This window comes from Octopus sinensis, linkage group LG15 (assembly GCF_006345805.1).
Source record: "Octopus sinensis linkage group LG15, ASM634580v1, whole genome shotgun sequence".
Taxonomy (NCBI): domain Eukaryota; kingdom Metazoa; phylum Mollusca; class Cephalopoda; order Octopoda; family Octopodidae; genus Octopus; species Octopus sinensis.
In genome coordinates, this window is record NC_043011.1 from 52,257,369 (window position 1) to 52,281,646 (window position 24,278).

General features: G+C 37.9%; 1 protein-coding gene across 4 annotated transcripts in view; it reads left to right on the forward strand.

The window, feature by feature from the left end:
* Positions 1-24,278, forward strand: part of LOC115219640 (band 4.1-like protein 5) — a 263,963-nt gene that overhangs the window by 148,008 nt on the left and 91,677 nt on the right. For all 4 annotated transcript variants that reach the window (XM_029789800.2, XM_029789798.2, XM_029789799.2 and 1 more), the window contains exon 4: positions 7,431-7,509. In XM_029789800.2, coding sequence (XP_029645660.1) covers positions 7,431-7,509 — 79 coding nt within the window. The remainder of the gene's footprint in view (positions 1-7,430; positions 7,510-24,278) is intronic.

Here is a 24,278-nt window from a genome sequence, read left to right on the forward strand (position 1 = left end):
ATGGTCTGAGCTGACATGAAGTCAGCTTTTTGGTTGTGTGTGTATGTGTGTGCTATGGTGGTTGTTTAACCCCAGGTCAAATCTTAATTAGTAGTTTTATGATCACAGGTATCCCATCCATGGTCATCCCATCCTTCTCTCTATATATCTAAGTCTATGTTGTCAGGTGTGTGTTTGCTTCTTTTAAGGGTGTAAGTATGAACTGAGGGTTTATAGGCTGCTATTTCAGAGAGCCCAAAATACCACAAGGTATTTAGCAACTTGAAGTTGCTGTAGAAGACATTTGCCCAATGTATCATGTAGTAGGATTGAACCAGTAACTCTGTGCTTGATGTGCTCTTGGTGGTTAGTTGTATGTAATGGTTGTGTGTGTAGTGTGTGTGTGTGTGTGTGTGTGTGTGTGTTTGTGTATGTGTATGCATACTCGAAGTTAGTGGGTGGGTGAATACACATAAAATGGGGGGATGGGTGTTTATATGCAGTGAAGATCAAGGCAAATTAGTTTTGTCTTTTATTTCCTCTCCTCACACACACCTTGTATTTTCAAATGCCTTTCCATAATTTCTGTGTAGCTACTGAAATGAGGGGTTAAGTTGGGGTCACAGTTTAGGGGTCGCTATTGTCTCCAAATCAAGTGAATCACTTTGGTACATATATGTATATCACGTGTGTGTGTGTGTGTGTGTGTGTGTGTGTGTGTGTGTGTGTGAGAGAGAGAATGATCATAAGTGTGACAATGTAGAAAAAACAATGTTAAATGAGTAAGCTGTATTTTATGAGAGATAGTGGGTTTGTGGAGGGTGAGAAAGAGAAAAAGAGAGAGAGGCAGATAGGGTGAGAGAAAGAGAGAGAGAGAGGCAGATAGGGTGAGAGAAAGAGAGAGAGGCAGATAGGGTGAGAGAAAGAGGGAGAGAGATATGGAAAGTATGAAGAAGGCAGAGGGGAAAAACAATGGTGGGGGAGAGAGAGGGGTAAGGAAGGAGAGTGGATTGGAGGGAGGCAAAGGAAAGAAACAAAGGGTTTAAGGGCATCTATTAATCTTGTTGTGTCTGTGTGTCCAGGGTCACAAGGTGGGAGATGCTGGTTGTGTGGTAGAATTTGAACTCAAAGGAAGATGTATTCACAGTCTATACATGTGTATACACACACTCACACATACATAGATATGTGTGTGTGGTGTGTGTATGTGTCAAGAGGAGGGAGCCAAGTGTTTTCAGAGAGACCCACCCCTGTAGTGTAACTCTGTAGGAGCTAACAGTGTCATGGTTTCTGGGAAGTGTGGAGGGAGTAAGGAAGGTGTTTTCCTGATTCCTGTTAATTTACTCTACCCCATGGCCTCTGTCCCCCAACTCCTCTTATCCATTTGTACATACATCAATCATCAGGTAGTTTTATACAACAATTACAACAACTATCTGTGCACTCTACAACCACCTTTTTTTTTTTTTCCCAACAGTAGCTTAATGGAATTGGAGGGTTACTCCATCACTCCTTTCCTCTTGGTTATGAAAACAGCCTATATATATAAACAACATTCTCCAGAAATACGCTGTTCATATTTTTCACATGGAAAATCGGGCATAAACAATCCAGTGCAAGCATAGCTATGTAGTTAAGGAGTTTGCTTCCCAACTACAGGGTTTTGGGTTCACTTCCACTAGAAACCCCTTAAGTTAGTGTCATGCGCTACTACAGCCCTGTGACTGGATTTGGTAGATGGAAACTGAAAAAAGCCCATAGTGTGTATGTCATCATCATCATCATTTAACGTCCACTTTCCATGCTAGCATGGGTTGGACGATTTGACTGAGGACTGGTGAACCAGATGGCTGCACCATGCTCCAATCTTGATCTGGCAGAGTTTCTACAGTCCTTCCTAATGCCAACCACTCCGAGAGTGTAGTGGGTGCTCACAATCATAAGGTCATCTGTTCAATTACTGGACTGGATGTCACATCGAATCTTTGAGCAAGGCACTTCCTTCCATGTCGCTCCAGTTTATTCAACTGAAAATGAGTACCAGTCAACTGGTGCAGTCATCTCTTTCTATCTCCCTCTTCTCTCTCTCTCTCCAGCCGTTACAATCTGAATGTTCTACTGGGTCAAGGGTGAGATAGCTTTTAAGGGTATTTATGTCTGCTTACAACTACTTACTTAAAATAGTCACCAAAAGCATGGTACAAGCTACAAAGCCGTACTCTTTCATGTGTGACATGCATACTATATCTCTGTCTGTCTCCCTTCATATATATATAGTGTACTATTCCATGAAGGTAAGATGAACAAAAAAGTACTCCACCTGGTGAGAGAGAAATATTTAATAAACATAGTATATGTTTTTATGACCTACTGTTAGTTTCATGTGATGAAAGCAGCTCAGACAGCATTTTTTAACATGCCTGGTGCATTAGTGCAAGCCTCAAGCTGCCCAGGGTGCCACTCAGTGGGACTGAACCCGGAACCATGTGGTTGGGAAGCAAGCTTCTTACTACACAGCCACTCCTTATAAAATGTACAGGGTATGGTGAATATATTGTTGTCTAAATTACGCAAAAATGAAAATAACACTGACAGCTCATTTTAACAAATATATTTACCAAAATTGCATAAAAATATCTTGAAATAATAAAGAGTAAATTTATTTTTAAAAATCGCCATTGGCTTCAACCATAGCTTCCAGACAACTTTGGAATTTCCTGCAACTCTTCTGGACAGTCTCCTTGTTTAAGTTGGTGAATGCTACCATAATCCTTGCCTTCAGTTCATCTTTGGTGTTACAAGGAGTTTTATTGGTTTCTCACTCAACTGTATCCCACACATGACAATCAAGGGGGTTGCAGTCTGGGGAGTTAGGTAGCCAGATGTTAGGAGTGATGTGGTCGCAGAAATAGTCTGACAGCCATGTCAGGGTTCCCCTGCTTGTGTGGCATGGTGCAGTCTTGCCAGACATAGGATCTTCCAGCAGCCACCCTCTTGATCCAAGGCAGCTCTACTTCTTCCAGGCACTTGATGTAGGCCTCCTTGTTAAGTCTGAGGCCACGTGGGAAGATGAATGGAGGCATAATGTCACCATCACTAGCGATCACTCTAAACACCATGATGTTGACTGGATGTTTGATTTTTATCCTTCTCAGTACATGCACTGTCCTCAGATTGAGACCCAAACACTCTGAAATGTTCGTTTTGGAGCTTCCGGTGCAAATGCCAAGCAGTACAGTATGTCGTTTCCAAATTTATGGCAGTGAATTGCGTCATTGTGCTGTTTTTTTCTCACAGACGGTACCCAACTGACCCTACCATACTGTGTAGTCAACAAAATAAAAACAAACAATGTGCATGTGTGAAATTAAAGATATACAATGGCCACAATTTACCCATCAATCCATGTATATACAAGTATATATAAATGTAACTGTATAATATATACATACACAGTATATTTACGTATATATGAAAATTTGCACAGATATACAGATAGACAGACAGACAGCTACACATACATAAATGCTTGTGTATGTGTGTGTATGTTTGTATGTGTTAATGTGTACGTGTGTGTAACTATAAATATACAGCACACGTCACCTTACTAAAAAAGCCCCATTACACACACACACCCACTCCCTGTTTCCCCCCTTTCTATCTGTCTGTCTCTCTCTCTCTGCTGTTAGATCAATTTAATGAGAAAGTCATTTTGAAACAAATGTTCACACAGAAATAATAAAACTAACAGTGAAGAGAGAGAAACTCTGACAGCTTGTACAAAGCTGGAAATTCATAGGACAGTCATTTGTGTCACTTTAAATCACACAACCGCCTTCACCATTGCGTTATGATAGATGCCACAGCTTGGGCTCCTTGTCTGAAAACTGACCTGTTTATGTGTGTGCCATGTTTCTATCGCCATAAGCAAAGAGTTGCTCCGTTATTATCCTGTCTGCCAATATATAGGAATACATGTGTGTGCATATGTGTGTATGTATGAATGTGGTGCCTTTGTATGTATATATATTTATATATATATATATATATATATATATATATATGCATATATATCTCCTTTGAGCTTTTTTGTGGATTAACAATGCTACCAATGGTTTCATGAGGAAAGAATTTCCACAATTTTCTAGTGATCCACTAAAAAATGTTAGTTACTGCCTTCAATTTGGATGGGACTAAAACTATTGGTAACATTGTTAATCCAGAAATATAGAATTTTTAACCACCAAATATGGTGTTGAGCTTTCATTCTCACTATTTGATATTATTGTGTGTGTGTGTGTATGTATGTGTATATGCACACACACACACACACAGACATCATTGCCATCATTACCATCATCATTGTTTTAACATCCACTTTCCCATGGTCAGACATGTTTTCAACAGAATATTAGGAATGAACAACCTCATTTGAACAACAGTGATACATGTAATTAAAGACACATGTAATTAAACAGTGATATATATATATATATATATATATATATATATATATATATATAAGATCATGTGATCGACCAGACTATCAGATGTTGTTATACATTGCTGGTCACAATGCGTTTTGCATCATTTTAGGGAAGCACGTCAGTACATACATACATACATACACACACACATATACACACACAGGTTCATGTATATGTATGATGAGCTTCTTTCAGTTTCTGTCTATCAAATCCACTCATGAAATTTTAATCAACCTGAAGTTATAATATAAGACACCTGCCCCAGGTGCTGCACTGTGGGACTGAACACAAACATGCCCATCTATTGGGAAACTAATACTTTGCTTGAAAACAGGTGAAGATTGGCAACAGGGAGAACATCAACGAATTCTGTCCAACCCATGCATGCATGGAAAAGTCAACATTAAAACGATGATAATATATCTATTTATCACATGCACATTCAGTTATCTGTATATGATAGTCTTAATACAGTTGCTGTTTATCACTCACAAGGCATTACTCAACCTACTGCAATAACAATGGTGCTGTATTGTAGGACTGACCCTAAAACCATGTGGTTGCAAAGGGAATATCTTAACCACAAAGTTATGCCTTTGCACCCCAACACATACATATAGTAGGTGAGTGGTAGAATTGTTAGTGCTGGCAGAAACGTTAGCACGCCGGGCGAAATGCTTAGCAGTATTTCATCTCTGAGTTCAAATTCCACCAAGGTCGACTTTGCCTTTTATCCTTTCAGGATCAATAAATTAAGTACCAGTTACACACTGAGGTCGATGCAATCGACTTAATCCCTTTATTTGTCCTTGTTTGTCCCCTCTATGTTTAGCCTCTTGTGGGCAATAAAGAAATAAGAATTGTTAGTGAATTTTGAAAGTAGGTTATAATCTGAGTTCCAATCACACCCAGAGTCACTTTGACTTTTTCTTTACTGAAGACAGTTAAAGAAATATTTGGCTGGGTAAAGGAAGGTAATCAACTGTTATACTTTCAAAAGAAGTGACCTAGCATTGTGACAGTATAGTGACCGAGAAAAATAATAGAATAAAAGAATGCGTGCGCACGCGCGCACACACACACAGTCATGCACTTACATATAAATGCTTACACTCATGAATGCATTCATGTATTAGTGCAAACACATACATGCATTCATACAAGTGTAAGTATATATACAGGATGCATAAGATATTTGAGGACAGATTTATGTTTATAAAAAAACACATATATAATAATAGATAACTTTATTTATCGAAAAATGCTATGAGGATAAAAATAAACCTTCTTTTCTATAATGTTATTCAGTAAAGCCACCTTAAGCTTCAACAAATGCTTCTATATGAGATCTAAATCATCTTGAATCAAATGGTCCTGGTTGATTTTGGACATTACTCTGATTATGGCAGCTTTCAAAGAATCTTTGGCGTTACGGGCATGTTCATTGACCTCTCTTTCTCAACAACGCCCCACATGTAATAGTCCAATGGATTGCTTTGATACTGGTGATACAGTTCCATCTTTAGTCTCTAGCTCCTTACAAACTTTGTAGATGAAAGACCTGGCAACTTTTAAAAATTGAGATATTTCTAAATCGCTATGCTCAGCTTTTATAACCACAATAACAGCATGCCTCTTCATTTCTTGAGTAATCTGAGGGTCTGCCATTATTTTCTGAAACAAAGATTATACAGAGTTAGCTTAAAATGCAGCAATGAACCAAAAAAAGGTTTGTCCTCAAATACCTTATGCAGCCTGTATATATATATATATATATAATTGAATAAGGGTAGAAATTGATATTAATCAATTAAAACCAGTGGCCTAGCATATTAAAAAAATCCGAAGATTAAAATATTTTTTACATACATTCATGGAAAATAGCAATTTTGACATCTACATCTAGCATATTGACTGTCCACTTTTAGTGGTCAGTCTTTTAAATTTTGTATATATATATATATATATATATATATATGTGTGTGTGTGTGTGTGTGTGAACTGTGAAAATGTGTGTAGCGATAGAATAAAATATTGATAAACCAGATCCACTCACAAGGCTTTGGTTGACCCAAAGCTATAGATGATGCTGCACGCTGGAATTGAACTCCAAGACCACATATTTGAGAAGTAAGCTTCTCAATCACCCAACCATAAATGCAGTCTTAACCCTTTAGCATTCAAACCAGCCATATCCAGCCAAAATATTATACCCATTCTGTTTTCAAACTGGCCAGGTCTATTCTGTTATGTCTGGGGAGAGTCATTTTCTTTTTGTGCCTTATAATATAACACACTCACCGGTAAAATTTCCACTTTTTTTCTTATTTTTATTTTCCTAAAAATTTTTGTTGCGTCTTGCAACCTTTTCAATAGTCTTGTCCAGATCTAGTGTCTCACACTAACATTGCTATATCGTTCTAAAAATTAGCAGTTATCTCATCAAAATCTCAAAGCTATAAAATAATGAATGACTAACTCAAAACAATCTGAATAAATGAGCATTGCTTGTGAAGGTGCATGGCTCAGTGGTTATAGCATCGAGCTTACAATCGTAAGGTTGTGAGCTCGAATCCTGGACCAGGCTGCATGTTGTGTTTTTGAGCAAGACACTTTATTTCACGTTGCTCCAGTTCACTCAGCTGTAGAAATGAGTTGTGACGCCACATGTGCCAAGCTGTATCAGCCTCTGTCTTTCCCTTGGATAACACTGGTGGCATGGAGAAGGGAGGCCGGTATGCATGGGCAACTGCTGGTCTTCCATAAACAACCTTGCCCAGACTTGTACCTGGGAGGGTAACTTTCTAGGTGCAATCCCATGGTCTGTGTCGTGACTGAAGGGGGTCTCAAAACTTGTGACAAAATAATGTGGAAGCTGAAGGGTTAATGATGTCAAATGTTATTAACTTCAGTTTTGCAACAGCTAATCTTTATCATTGTCTTTGTTTTATTTTCTCATTGCAGTTGGACCTTCATATACGTTCCGTTTTAAGGTGAAATTCTTTTCTTCAGAACCCAATAATCTCCATGAAGAAATTACACGGTCAGTTGCATTTTATTTCTTTATTTGCCCTGATTTGGTTATAATTCTATTGATCATTCTGATATTTTATTCCATGTGGATTTGTTGGTCTTGACCAACGACGAACTTTTTAAGCACTATGTGTCAAAATTTTAATCCCTTTAATAATCCTGTTATTGGAGAATCACACGATGGCTTGTTTGTTTAATATTAGTTTTTTTTTTCTTGCTAGCATTTGTTAGATAATGGGGGAGACTGATTTGAGGCAGTATTTTATGGTTAGATGCCCTTCCTATGGCCAAACTTAACTGTTTTACTGCTAGTCTATGAAAGTGTGGAGCAACTTGTCATAGCTTCTTTCCCTGTGTTGATTATATGGTGCCAAGCAAAGAAGTGGAATATCAACATTTGCACACGTGTGCATACACACACACACACATATGCATTCATATATACATATACACATTCATACATATATACAAGGGGATACTGAATAGTTCCTGGCTTTGGGTAAAAGAAAATGCAAGAGGATGAGTTATGATTTCATTCAACATATTTCCCTCTCAGATTTACACACTTATTGCAGTGGTCATTCAGGTTTTCTAAGCCCTGTGTTGTGTGGACACCCCCAGACAATGAAGTAGGCTAGCCCAATACGTAGATATAGAGGGAGAAGTCTAGACGTCGGGAGTTGAGTAGAGGTCATCGGAACATGCGATATAACACCCTGTAAAAGAACTCAGAAGATTGGGTCTCCTACCAGACCTTTCGTGATATCCTTAAAGCCAGGAACTTTTAAGACACCTGTGTATTTTGATTTTAGGTAAACTTAAAGTGGTTGGCATGAGGAAGGGTGTCTAGCCCTAGGAAACAAATCAAAAAAGACACTGGACAATGACAGTCTTCCAACTCGTCAAATCCTGTCTGTCAAATCATCCAACCCACACTAGTACGAAAGACAAAGGTTAAATGATGATGATGATGATATTCCAAAGAGATTTTTTTTTTCAGTCCATTATGTGTCAACTAAAAAGCTTGCAGTGTGTCGCTAACAACACATGTATCACAGATTTGCCATTAATGAACTATACCAATTCTATGACCATATACTACTCTAAATATAATTTTCCTGTATCCCATGTCCATACCTCTAGTCTGCTCTTATTCTATAACTACCATCCAGTGCCATTACATATCCATACCATCACAACCTACCTCTAATGTAACCACCATCCTATATCATCAAATATGTATATTTAGCTACCATCTACCATTATGGATGTTTCCATCTACTGTAGCTACCTTCTATTTTCGTTTAGACAGATGTAGGTTTGTAGAATTTTGTTTAAAGACAGACACCTAGAACATTACTACCACAACTATCGCCACATCACAACCACCTCCACTATCACCGTCACTTTGATATAAGCCCAATTATCTAAACCAATTAGATATGGTTATGAAATTGAATTTAATTGGACAACTTCCACCTTGCTCCACCATGTTCTTTCAGATATAATAATATCAACAACAATCACAGCAGCACCACCACCACCACAACTACAACTATTACTACTACTACTTCTACCACCGATAGCAATAATAATCCTTTCTACTATAGGCATGAGGTCTGAAATTTTAGGGGAGCAGGATAGTTGATTCCATCAACCCCAGCACTTGACTGGTACCTATTTTATCGACCTTGAAAGGATGAAATGCAAAGTTGACTTCGACAGAATTTGAACTGTGAATGTAAAAATGGATGGGCCGATAAAATAAGTACCAGTTATGCACTGGAGGTCGATGTAATTGATTAGACCCTTCCCCTAAGATTTCAGGTCTTGTGCTTATAACAGAAAGGATTATTATAATTATTATTATCATTATTATTGTTAAGGTGGTGAGCTGGTAGAATTGTTAACATGCCACCAATGATACTGGCATGTTAATAATTCTACCAGCTCACCACCTTAACAATAATAATGATAATAATAATTATAATAATCCTTTCTGTTATAAGCACAAGACCTGAAATCTTTGGGGAAGGGTCTAATCAATTACATCGACCTCCAGTGCATAACTGGTACTTATTTTATCGGCCCTGAAAAGATGAAAGGCAAAGTCGACCTTGGTGGAATTTGAACTCAAAACATAAGGATGGATGAAATGTTGCTAAGCATTGTGCCCTGCATGATAACGATTCTGCCAGCTTACTGCTTTAATAATAATAATAATAATAATAATTGTTTCACAAGATCAGCAATTTTAGGTGAAGAGACCCCAATGTAGTTGCATGATAAACTGGCAAAAGTAACAATGTGAAGGTAAAACCAAATGCTTACAGTATTTAAACTTGTCCTTCTGTACAGAGTTCAAATCCCATGGTATTTCATTTTACTCTTTAACTCCCCAGAATTGGCAAAATACCTTTGATCATGTGTTTGTTTGTCTGCTCAATCAGGGTTGACTTGAGACTAAACAACGACAGTAACAAACAATGGTTTCAAACTTTGGCTTTGTCGTAGCAGTTTTGAGGGGAGAGTATTAACCAATATCATTGACTTTAGTACTTGACTGATACTTTATTTCTTGGATCCTGGTGGGCGAGGGATGAAAGGCAAAGTTGATTCCGGTGGAATTCAAACTCAGAACATAATGAGTCAGGAAAAATTCTACTAGGCATTTTGTCCAATGCTATGATGATTCTGCTGGCTCACCAGTTTCAGATATAGGCTTAAGTTCATGGTCTTTGAAAAATAATAGTGATTTGCTTGTTTGTTTTACATCTGCCTTGTCTATGCTTGCATGGGTTAGATGAACATGTTTCTTAAGATATTGTTTTACAACCAGGTACCCGTCCTGATGCTAACGCTTACTTGATTTTTGAGAGAGGATTAAAATTTTCACATAGCTTTGAAGACATTAAGTGCTTAGCTGATTTCCTGACAGGAAAATCTTACACACTGCACTTTGATGCAAGCAAATGCAGTTGTAATCAAACACACACATACACACTTGCATACACATACATAAATACATACACATCATCATTGTGTTAATGTCCACTTTCCCATGCTTGTATGGATCTTGCGGAATTCATTGAGACAAATTTTCTATGAATGCATGCCCTTCCTGTCACCATCCTTCATCTGTTTCCAAGCTTGGTAATATTTCCCCATGACCAAACATATTTTCTTGGAAGATTGGAAATAGACACATCTTGTAAGATTGGTGAGGCTCATTTACAATATCACACAACGTCAAAGCAAGAACACACAAACACACACTCGAACACATGCACATATTCATATATATATATATATATAATATATACAACAAACTGCTTTCAATTTCTGTTTACTAGATCTGCTTGCTATCGTACAAATCACTTGCTCAAGGTGCTTTGCAGTGGGACTGAACCCAAAACCATGTGGTTGGGAAGTGAATTTCTCAACCACATAACCATTCCTGTACCTCTAATAAATAATCCTTTCTACTAATGGCACAAGCCCTGAAGTTTGTGGGAAGGAAAGTAGTCAATTACATCAACCCCAGTCTTTCACTGGTATTTAATTCATTGACCCCTGAAAAGACGAAAAGTGAAATTGACCTCGGCAGGATTTGAACTCAGAATGTAAGGATGGATGAAATGTTGCTAAGCATATATATATGCCCAGCATGCTAACGATTCTCCCAGCTTGCACCCTTGCACCTATAATAAATAATAATAATAACAATAATTAATAACTCAAACCATGAATAATAAAGATAACAATGAAGCTATTTTTCTGTTCTATGCTTCATTCTATGAGCAAGTGTGTGTCACAAACTACAAGATTTATCATCTCTCTCTCTCTATCTATCTATCTATCTATCTCTCAGTGTTATTATTTTAACATATTTTCACCCCTGCTATTTGAATTTTCCCCTTATCAATGTCTTTACGCTCAGCTTCATTCCTCACTCTGTTGAAAGGGAAATATTATATAGGTTAGCACTACCATAGTTGTGATGAGTGAAAGGAGCCCGCTTCTATCCATCCAGAGAGGTGTAGTAGTGGGTTACAGTGATTGGAGTGAAGCCAAGGAGGCTCCTTATCTTCTGTACAACAACAATAATATCAGTAAGGACAACAACAACAACAGCAACAACAACAACGATTGTATCTGGTGTAATTTAGAAGCTGTAGTATATGAGACATTTCATAATCTGTTCATGTTTGCCAATGTACCTTGTTTGTACAGGTAGATGTTACATTAGGATGTGGGATAATGTGTAGGATGAAGAGAAGAGAGAACACTGATTGTAGCAATGAATGAATCTATGTATTTGCATGTAACATCATCATCATCGTTTTAACGTCCACTTTTCCATGCTTGCATGAAGCAGATAGAATTTATTGAGGAAAATTTTCTCTGACCAGATGCTTTTGCTGTCACCAATCCTCACCTGTTTCCAAGTAATGTTATATTTCCCCATGACCAAACAAGTTTTCACAGAATATTGATAATGACTGATACTCATTTACATTTATCACACACCCGTACCTGTACTTGCACTCACTCCCACATGGTTTTAATTCCACATACGCACATACACACATGCACTCACAACCCCTCACATGTTATACTCCTGCACTCACTCACACATACATACTTACATACACACACACACACACACACACACACACACACACATACACCTATGTTGAATTATTGAGCAATCTACAGTTACTCTACCCAGATTACAAGTTCAGGCTTATACCTGTAATTACTGGAGCACTGGGATATGTAACACACTGCCTAAAACCAAACTTGAGAAATTAGGCTTCTCAAAACCAGAAAGGAGAAAGCAGATTTGAAGACTATATATCCAATCCATCACTGGAACTGGAAAAATCTGTAGAACTTTCCAGATGTTTATCATTTAGGTATATATGCACATGTCTAGACATGCAATTATATGCATGAGAGCACACACATAAAACATACTAGTCTGCATATGCACTGACTGTAAACACTGCACATATATACACGTACATGGAAAGTTGTTGAATGAAGAAGACTTGGATCTAGGTTAGAAACTGGCACCTTTTCTGTTTGCAAGAAATCTTGAAATAAAACTGTTTAATGATATACATACATACATACATACATACGCATGCTCGCATGCATGCCCAATCATAATTGTCTTGTCTTTGGCAGACATGTGATTGAATTCCCATAGGTGATTCTGTCAGCTACTTTATGTCTAAGGGGTATTTTACTTAATAATTTATGATGTCTTGCAAACCACTTGCACATGCAAGTGCTACCAGTCAAAAACTCCGTACACCAGAAGCCAGCAAGTGTATGGGGTCATCAGGAGAGAATGCGTGCCATTTCGGGGCCTACCTCTCGACGGCATCAATGCGCACCGGCTCCCATTCACTGATATGAGGCCCCACTTGCTAGATCAGCTGGTTATTAAATAAAGCTCAATATCCTTCTAGCCATCGCTCATCGTCTCTTTTTAACCAAATCCAGTGGCTAGCCTTCTCCACTGTAGATTGGATATCAGTCATGGTGATATTGACTTTACATCTTTCATTAGCTTCTTACGAGGAAAAAAAAAATACTTTTCAAATTTCTCAATCCTTGAAAATGAGCCAAAACAAATTTACAATTATATTTTCAAAAGGCAGTCAGATGTTTTAATCATTATAGGCAAAGATGTGGCTGTGTGGTAAACTGCTTGCTTCCCAACAACGTGGTCTTGGGCTCACTCTCACTATATGGCACTTTGGCCAAGTGTCTTCCAATATAGCCCTATGCCAACCAAAGCCTTGTGAATAGATTTGGTAATGAGAAACTTAAAGAAGCTAGTTGTTTATAAATCTAGAATTGTGGCTGTGTGGTCAGAAGCTTGCTTCCCAACCACATGGTTCCTGGTTCAGTTCCACTTAGGCAAGTGTCTTCTACTATAGCCTCAGGCCAGCCAAAGCCTTGTGAGTGGATTTGGTAGACAGAAACTGAAAGAAGCCTATCATATATATATATATATATGTATATGACGGGCTTCTTGAAAAAAAGAGAGAGTTTTAGGTTAGTTAAAATATGTTTGTGTCATATTTCAACTTCTAAAGACAAATTCACTGCAGTTATTATGGAGAAAAAATTCTATCATATGGTAAAAGGTGCCCATTGTTGCCCTGTGAATTTGCCTTTAGAAGTTGAAATATGTCAGATACATATTTTAACTAACCTAAAGTTCACTTATACCCAAACACTACTTCGTATTGATACGACTGAATTTCTTCTGATCAGGCAGTCCAATAGCGCAACTCGGTCAATGTTGTTGACTGTTTTTAGTTAAAGCTATGACTTTAAATCTGCCCAGAATTACCTCTATTTGGTATTTCCCATTCAGGAAAGCTAAATAGACTGAAATGCTGTGTTTGGCAATCCAATAGAGGACAAAACTTGGTAATATGGTATTTTTTTTCCACACCTTTTGCCATGGAGAGAGAATTATTTCTTCCACAGTAACTGCAGTAAATTTGAAATATGTCACAAATATATTTTAACAAACCTAAAGTTCACTTATGCCTAAACACTGCTTGATGCTGATACTGCTGAATATATATCTATATATATATATATATATATATATATATATATATAGATAGATAGAGATAGGTGTAGATATGTGAGCATCACAAAAGGAAAAAAAAACTACAGGAGGATGGAACAGAGGAAGGCAGGCAAGGGAGGTGTGAGAAATAAGAGAGAGAAGTAAGGAAACTAAGAAAGCCCTCCAGAAGTTACCATTATGAAAATAATACTGGCTGACAAGAGATAATTTCTATATCATGTAAGTAAAAGGGAGATGTGCGGGGGATCTTCACCATAATTACTATCTTCTACTGAATCTGTCCTCACTACTAGACTTTCAGGGTTGGCTTTCTGTCATGGCCCACATTGCTGTTTCTTCCCCCACCCCGTCACCATCAAGCCTTTTTCTTTCTTTCTTTCTTTCTTTCTTTCTTTTTCTTTGTATTTTGTTGATTGTTCCACAATAAAGAGGTGGAAATGTTGAAACATTTTACTTTTTAATTAGTAGATTACTAGTGACAGGTTTATGTGGGAAGCAAGCAGAACAGGTCTTCTTGTCGCAGAACAGGTCGTCCTTCTTGCAGAGTGGGTTGCCTTGTCGTAGAGACAGTCATTTTGTTGTCAGAGTGTGTCAATCACAGTTGCGTAGTTTAAGCTGTTCGCTTCCCAACTATGTCATTTTGGGTTCAATCCCACTGTGTGTCACATTGTGCAAGTATCTTCTACTATAGCCCTGAACCAACTGAAACCTTACAAATCAATGTGGTTGATGGAAACTATAAGAAGCCTGTTGTGTGTGCATGTGCATGACTCTATATACACACTCATACATATACATACATACACATGCATGCACATATGCACACACATACACATGCATGCACATATGTGCACATATAAAGGCAGCGAAATGGCAGACTCATTAGCAGCATTTTGTCTGTCTTTAAGTTCTGAGCTCAAATTCCTCCAAGGTCAACTTTGCCTTTCACCGTTTTGGAATGTACCAGTTGATGTAATCAACTTGCCCCTTATCCCCAAATTTCACACTTTTTGCCTCTAGAAGAAATGGTTTACATGCTCTCTCTCTCTCTCTCTCTCTCTCTCTATCTATCTATCTATCTATCTATCGGCCCCCCCTCTCTCTCTCTCTCACACACACATGATCCAAGCCATTACTGGAACTGTAAAAGTCTGTAAAACTTCCCAGAAGTTTAACATTTAAATATATATGAGTATGTCTAGACATGCAACTATATGCAGGAGAGTATATACATAAAACAAAACATACATATGTGCATACATACATACCCACTCGCCCACCCTGTCGATGTTGAAATTCCAATGGAGGAGCCTTGGATCTAGGTTACAAACTGGCTCTTTCTCTATTGGCAAGAAATCTTGAAATAAAACTGAATGACACATACATACACAATAAATTAAAAATGGATCAGCCAGGGATTGAACCGGGGACTGTAATCTCCATTTCTCCGTTATCACTAGCTATTGTTAGACCTCCAGTGTAATGAGACCCTCCTTAGATTTTGAAGTGTGGCAGCTGAGTGTTGAATGAGAGTGATAGTGTTGATGGGGTGGCTTGTTTTGTTTTTGTTGTTCTTTTTCTTTTTGGTGGCGGGCGGGGGAGGGGAGCTTTGGAGGTTAGTAAGAAGCTTGGGTAGAGAGCGGGGGGGGGGAATGAGATTTGCTTGTGTTTGTGTGTGTGAAGAGGAAGTGGGGTGCAAGAGACTGTGGGACAAGTGTGGGAGGCTGTGGAAGAAGAGTAAGTATGGAAGGTCGTAGGAGGAGGAAGAGGAGGAGGAGGAGCGTGGGAAGTCATATGGAGGAATGGGTGGTCGTGGCAGGAGGGGTGGATGAAACAGGAAAAACTTTGGAGAAAGGAAAAAATATTGTATCATGCATGTGTATCAATTATTTGTGATGATGGTGGTGGTGGTGGTGGTGTGTGGTGGTGGTGCTATTTATGACAGCAGATAAGGTGATGGGAGTGGTGGAGATGGTGTGTGGTGGTAATGATGAGGGCGAAGATATTTATAATGGTAGAGTTGTTACTATTCTTTAACCCAAGGTTAGCCTTAATCTGGCACCTATATGATCACAAGTGTTCCATTTATGACCATGTTCATTATTTTTGCAGGCATAATGTATCTAGGACTACATTATCCAGTATGTCCTTAATTTTTTTCAAAGCAGCAGTATGTGGTTCCAGGGAGATTTGGACATAAACAAACCAACACTAGTTGTCAAACGATGCTGGGGATACACACACACACATACACAGACAAACACATTCTCTATCTCACACACAAACATACTCTCTCCCAAACGCGCACACGTATACACACACACACACACACACACACACATTCTCTCTCCCACACACAAACGCACAACACACACACACAAACACATTCTCTCTCCCACACACAAACACAAACACACTCGCTCTCTGCCCCCCACACACACGAATACACACACACACACACATACACACAAACAAACACTGTATCCCACACATACACGCAAACACACACACACACTTCTTTCAATTTTTATCTGCCTGATCCACTCACAAGGTTTTGTTCAGCTCGGGGCTACAGTAGAAGACACTTGCCTGAGGTGTCATACAGTGGAATACTCAGGCTGTGGCCATGTGGTTTGGAAGCAAACTTCTTACCATTCCCTGTTGTAGTTATGATGATGATGATGATGGTGGTGGTGGTAAATTTTAGTTGAAATAAATAAAAGATATTTCACATCCCCAACCACCCCACCTCGTCTTGACCCCCCCCCATCTTCCCCCTACAAGGATTATTTAACTAAAGAAACCCTTTCACTGCAAAGGATTTCAGAGGACCATTGTCAGATTAGATTCAGAGCTGTGTAAAATTCTGTGTGTGTGTGTGAGTGTGAATATGTGTATGTGTACATAACTGTGAATGTTTGTGTGTATGTGTATAAGCTTCTGTAAATTAATGTGTGTGTGTGTGTGTGTGTGTGAATATATATATAATTGTGAATGTTCATGTGTAGTGTGAGTGTGTGCATGTCTTTAATGAATGTGTGTGTGTGTGAATGTAAAATTGTATGAATGTGTGCATGAATACAAGGGTGTAAGTCTTTATAAATGTGTGTGTGTGTGAGAGTGAATATATGTGACTGTGAGAGAGAGAGAGAGAGAGACAGAGAGAGGGGGAATCTGTGCATTTGAATCTGTGTTTGAATGTTGGTGACTGTGTAAATGTAGGCTTGAATCTGTGTGTGTATGTGTGAGTGTGGTATTTTCAGTCAATTAACTCCACTCTCACCTTCCACTTCACTGCTGAGTACAAGACAAGGGACTTTGTGACCCACAGGTTTTCATTTTTTTTTTTTTTACTCTGAACACTAGAATGGGAGTTGGCGGTGGTGATAGGGCTGCCTGATGTCACATATTGTCATACACTCACCTACATACACCACAAACTCATGCACACACTCACACACACACAAGCAGACATTTATGCTCACAGTTAGGGGTGGGTAGAGAGGAGACAATGTCAGCTAGTGAAGTAAACACACACAGAGTCAGTCTCACTTAGAAAGTACATACATATTCAGTCCACCCAAATATATAAATACATATAATTAGATGCTACTAGATATCCCACATTCAAATTAACGCACATGTATGCATACACATACACACATAGACAGACACACTCACATGCGCGCACACACACACACACACACACTCTTATGTATGGAAAATTTTTTTGCTTATACTACTCCCCCTCAAGGCCCACCACCCCATCATTTCTCTTGCTGACCCTTTCTTCTCTAATGTTAGGCCTTATCCAGCTCCTTTAATGCAATCCCTTCTTTAAACATCTACCTCCCTGTCTGTTCTCACCACAGTCTCCCCATTCTTCCTATTTCTCTCTCATTCTCCTCATTACATTTCTCTTTCTCTCCTCCTCCTTTCTCATTTCCAATGTCCCTCTCTCTTTCTCTTTCTCTCCTTCTTGTATCTCTCTCACCCCTCCTCATAAACTCTCTTTGTAATGCAATATCAATTAAACCCTTTTGGTGTTGATAATCAAATTATTTCAACAGATTTTAATGAGATGCTCTGGGTAGATTATGTTGCAATGTATGTGAAGGGTGTCTATATGTGCATATGTGTTGTATGCTTTGTATATACGTATGATATATATATATAGTTTGTGTGTGTGTGTGTGTATAAGTGCATGCATGGTTGTTTGGTTAGAAACTTGTTTTCCAACCATATGGTTTCAAGTTCAGTCCCACTGTGTGGCACCTTGTGTTTGTGTGTGTGTGTATGTGTGTGTGTATTCGTGTGTGTGTTTGTGTGTGGGAGAGAGAATGTCTTCTACTCCATCCTTGGGCTGACCAAAGCCTTGTGAATGGATTTGGTAGACAGAAACTGAAAGAATCCCATCATATATATATACCAGCTGTTGGACCCGGCGTTGCTCATGTTTTCCGTGTTGAATTTAAGCCCACCCCTGACCTTGTATTGAAATCTTCTATGTTCCCCGTACCAACTATTACCAATTAAGATATTATATCTGGTTCAGCAGGGATTTTACCCGGTTAACATTTTCGACATACTCCTACAAACTGGACCGTCTGAAATCGCAGTCAAACTTTTGGGTGTACCTCGACCCATTGAGAGTGATGTTTGTTCATTTCTCTCCCCTTTATGCCACCTTCTGTACAAAATTGATCAGCATGTCCAATCACAGCAAAATTTGAAGAAAAGTGTTAAGGCTATGTCCTAAAATAGGATCCATGTGACCATTTACATGAAAATATCCCATTGACTTTTAAATCCCAATACATTATATAGATAATCGAGGTTTCATATGTCGAAGTGCATAATTTTACTCATGGATCTATTTGCTTCAAAATCAGTTCATTATTTGATTTTGAGTGAATTTTGATGATTTCTGCCTTTTACCAGTTTAATTTTATTTCTACTACATGACTCCTTCCATAAACTTTACCTAAATGTCGAATTTCATCAAAATTGGATAAATTCTGTAAAAGTTAAAGCATAAAATATTAATCCTATGGGTAATTACATACAAAAAGCCTATTGATTTCTTAAAATACCCTGCTCACACGAAATTATCAATCTTTTGTCATCTCTTCATGCTGGCATCAACTAATGGACATGAACTGAAATCACGTGTAAAATTTCTACAAAATCAATAAGAATGTCTCTAAAGAAATGCTTATTTGCATTTGTGCCCTTTTGAATTAAATAAACACCTTTACTGTCTCCCCGACCACAAAATTTACCTACATCTCAAATTTCATTAAAATCAGATAAAAAATATAAAAGGTGCGGCCAAAAATAAAATCCCTATGGGTATTTGCACGCAAAAATCCTATTGATTATATAAAACTACTGCTCAGGCGCAATTGATTTTTTTTGTCAATGCCATATACTGACATCAACTTACTGCCATGAGCCGTAACTTAGCAGTTCAGCAAAAGAGACCGATAGAATAAGTACTAGGCTTACAAAGAATAAGTCCTGGGGTCGATTTGCTTGACTAAAGGCACTGCTCCAGCATGGCCGCAGTCGAATGACTGAAACAAGTAAAAGAGTATATATATATATATATATATATATATATATATATGTATATAGAGGAGTAAACACATAAATGTGAAACAAGGTGGAAAAAAGAGTACTCAAATACCAGTGGTAGAGTAATATGCTTTATTTAAAGCAGCAGAAAGTTGAATTTTCTGCTGCTTTAAATAAAGTATATATATATATATATATAGAGAGAGAGAGAGAGAGTGTAACTGATTTAAATAGTGTTTACTATAAAGCTCTCTAGGCAGAGGACTCAGGTTGTTATCTGCTGAGGAGTGGTCAATCAGCTATGAGCACTTTTAGTTTGCTGTTTACAAACAGAATAATGAAATATATTTACATTTTTGTTTACCTGTCACAGGATAGGCGTTACCTACTGTTGTCTATAACAAATAATTTTATCTGCGAATATGTGCTGAATAATAAGGTGCAGCAGATTGTTTTGAATTAGTTACTGACTACAAGGTCACTGTTTCAAATCTCACTATAGCCCACACTGTCATGCAGCTTTGAAGCAGGTTCCACTTTCATAGTTCAATGGTTTAAGTAGATAAGGCGGCGAGCTGGCAGAAACGTTAGCACGCCGGGCGAAATGCTTAGCAGTATTTCGTCTGCGTTACGTTGTGAGTTCAAATTCCGCTGAGGTCGACTTTGCCTTTCATCCTTTCGGGGTCGATAAATTAAGTACCAGTTACGCACTGGGGTCGATGTAATCGACTTAATACCTATGTCTGTCCTTGTTTGTCCCCTCTGTGTTTAGCCCCTTATGGGTAATAAAGAAATAGGTTTAAGGTAGGATGGGCATTCAGCAGTTAATGCAATTGCTTTAATGACCACAACAAATCACACGCACATCGATAAAATTAAAAAAAATGCCAACAACATGAATATAAGCAAAAAAAACCTGCATTTATAACTTTATTTTCTAATATATTTTTTATTTTTATTTATATGTTTTTGCTGATCTTTATTTTCCACCTCAAATTATATGCTTAAACTTACAGATTCAATGGTGTTTATTGAAATACAAGTCAAAATAGGGTGGGAAGTTTGAATATAAAAGCTGGGGAAAACAATAGAAGAAAATATATATAAAAAAAAAAAAAAATCAATGCATATCTTAAATAAGGTTTCCTTTGTGCTGATTTCACTTATTACATGTTCGCATGAAGAAGAAAAACAAAACAAAAACAAAAAAACCCTCACTCAGACACTCCTGTGAAAGGCACACAAGTTTCTTCTTTCTCCCCCATTTCCTCTCTCCAGCACCCAACCTTCCTCTCTGTCTGTGCCACCCTTTGTCTTCAAATATTAATATGCATACACATGAATGCAGTCATTTGAGAGGCACATATGCAGATACAACAGCCTCTCTCTCCCTCTCTCTTTCTCTCTGTCTTCTTTTGTTTCTTCCTCTCTTCCTCTGTATCATGCTCCAGTGGCACATTGATTGCCAATTGGTCATTTGGCAATCAATTCGCAACAGTTTATTACCATAAATTACTTTTTAACATATTTAATGCAGTGAGTCATTTCATATATATATACACACACACACATACATATATTGTCTGATCAATAAGTATCCGGATTGTTGTCATAGTAATGAAGCTAAAACACACAGAGTGAAGCCACTTGGCACAGATTGACCTTGAACTTTGCTGTGCATGCACTCTTAGTTTTAACATTCTAGCTCACTTCCACTGTTTACAGCAGTGCTTGGAAGGAAGGTGTGTAGCATGTGATCATCATATTAACCATGACAGATAAAGGTGAGCAGAGAATCTGCATCAAATTTTGCCAAAAGCTTGACAATACCTGCTCAGAGGCCTACACAAAGCTTTCACTATTTCAAAGTTTTTGTTATTGTTTAGTTCCAGATCAACCCTGATTCAACAGACCCATTATCAAAGGCATTCCGGACCTGACCATTCCAAATTTTCCTGTGTGCAAGGAATGCAAGGCCATGCCATCCAATGTCCATTTTTTTAAGTTGAGTGATACTGAGTGATTTGGCTGCTATTATTAACAAGTTACTCATGTACAACAGTTGCTCTCTAGTAAAATCCCACTGGATCTTATACTCATTGTTCTCAGTGATGCCTTCTGGTTCATGTTTGTACCATTTCTGTGCTGTGTGCAGATTGTACTTTTCACTCAGTCTCCAGTGAATTATTATCATCATCATCATCATTATTATTGATTGAGAGGGCAGTGCATGCCATCAAAGTGACACTGGGGTACAATTATATGAAGCCCAATATGCCCATCATGACTACCAGTCTGATTAAGAGTACACCAGACACCTGCATCACAGCCTTATGTGTGCAACATGGTGATCTTATATCAAGTGTGGCTCAGTGAGAATTCTCTTGCGGTTGAGTAGCTCATCCAGCTCAAAAGGTCCCTGGATAAGAGCTGTTTAAGGATGTTGAACGAAACACCCATATTTTCAGAAGTAAATTATTCAAATCTCAAGGAATTCCTCTCAACACATGGTTATGATGCTCACCCATTACATCTGCTTGTGATCAGAGATACACATATCATCACATGCTCAACTGGTTACGGTCAAGCGACTGACAAACGAATTTGTGAGACAAAACAGTGAACACGATAACGCTTTCAATCAGTTAAGATCAAAAGTCATGAGAACTAGTGACTGATACTGCATCAGTATTATTATTATTATTATTATTATTATTATTATTATTATTATTATTATTATTATTATGTGACTTTCAAAGAATTCTAAATATAGCATTCATATACTCACTTATGTACCTATGCATACATGTACTCATAGATGCACATGTACTCATAGATATGTGCATACTCATACAAGAAGGATACACACACAGGCATATACACATGCACACATACACACACGCACACATTTCCATGTAGACACAGACATTTCTACACACACACACACACACACACACTTCCACACAGACCCATGCTCACATATACGTATACTTTAAAATAAAGATCAAGTTAGAGATGCTACTTTTGTTAACCCTATCCTCACCCTCCTATTGTTTAGATTTCATCTGATAATGTTAACGATGATAACAGACTGGATTCTGGCTTATTGTCTGTTTGTCAGTGTGTGTTGTTATGGTCTGTGTGTGTATGTTGTTACGTTCTGTGTATGTATGTTGTTACTGTCTGTGTGTGTTGTTACTGTCTATGTGTATGTGTGGATGTATACACATGTACATAGTCACACATATACACACAAGAGAGACTATCTAGATAAAGTACTCAAAGCATTTTAATGCTGAAAGATTATATTTATTGAAGTTATATATGTGTGTGCATGTATGCATGTGTGTATATCATTCAGTGTGTGTGTTTATGTATGTTTGTATATATATATATAATATATATATATATATATATATATATATTGAGACCGATAGAATAAGTACTAGGCTTACAAAGAATAAGTCCCGGGGTCAATTTGCTCGACTAAAGGCAGTGCTCCAGCATGGCCGCAGTCAAATGACTGAAACAAGTAAAAGAGTAAATATACATACACACACACATGTGTGTGTGTACTTACATATGTACTTACACGTGTGTGTGAGTAATATACTTTTATATCCTTAGGGAATTTTCCTGATTCCTTTCTTTTCAATCAACCATTCAAAATGTAACTAATTAAGACTGTCTCATTAAGACTAGATTAATGTGTGTTAGATAGCTTCTTCCTCACCCCTTTGCTTCCTGCCTTCTTCTCCCCCCTAATTTTTTAATTGGATCATCAATTTCTTTCTCCTTCTTATACTATCTCAGCACAGAAACAACATTTAAATTAACGAGTGTAATTAATGATAATGAAGAAATCCATTTCTTGAACATTATGGAAATTAATTTAATTTTAATTCAAATGGTATTGTTGTTACTGTTGCTGTTTAACCCAAGGCTAAATCTGAATGAGTAGATTGCTGATTGTTTGAAGACCTTCCAGCTGGTACCAATCCATATTCTTGTCTGTCTCGGCAAGATTGTGTGGAAGTGAGGTTTCTTTTGTAATCATGTGACTTTGAGTTCTATCTCGTTCTACAATGCCTTGGGCAGGTGTCTTCTACTGTAGCCTCAAACTAATCAATATTGCTTTGTGTGTGTGTGTGTGTTTGTGTGTGTGTGTGTGTGTTGGTACTTGAATAATCATCATCTGAATGTCTTCAGTTTTTGTCTCTCTATTTACATGTAAATAATCTTTTACTCTTTTATTGGCTTCAGTCATTTGACTGTGGCCATGCTGGAGCACTGCCTTTAGTCAAGCAAATTGACCCAAGGACTTATTCTTTGTAAGCCTAGTACTTATACACTGGGAATATCCAGAATTTTGTGTACTCCACATGCACCCTTGGATTAACCAGAGAATGAGAAATCGGTGCCCCTCCCAGTTCTTCCCACCAGATTACAGTTATGTCATTAATATAAGCTCATTTCACCTGGTTAATTTCTGCCTCTCCCATCTATAAAACTTACCTGAGACAGCACCTTTTACTCTCCTCTCACTTTCCTTCTCAAATCATACTTGAAGAAGTTGCTGA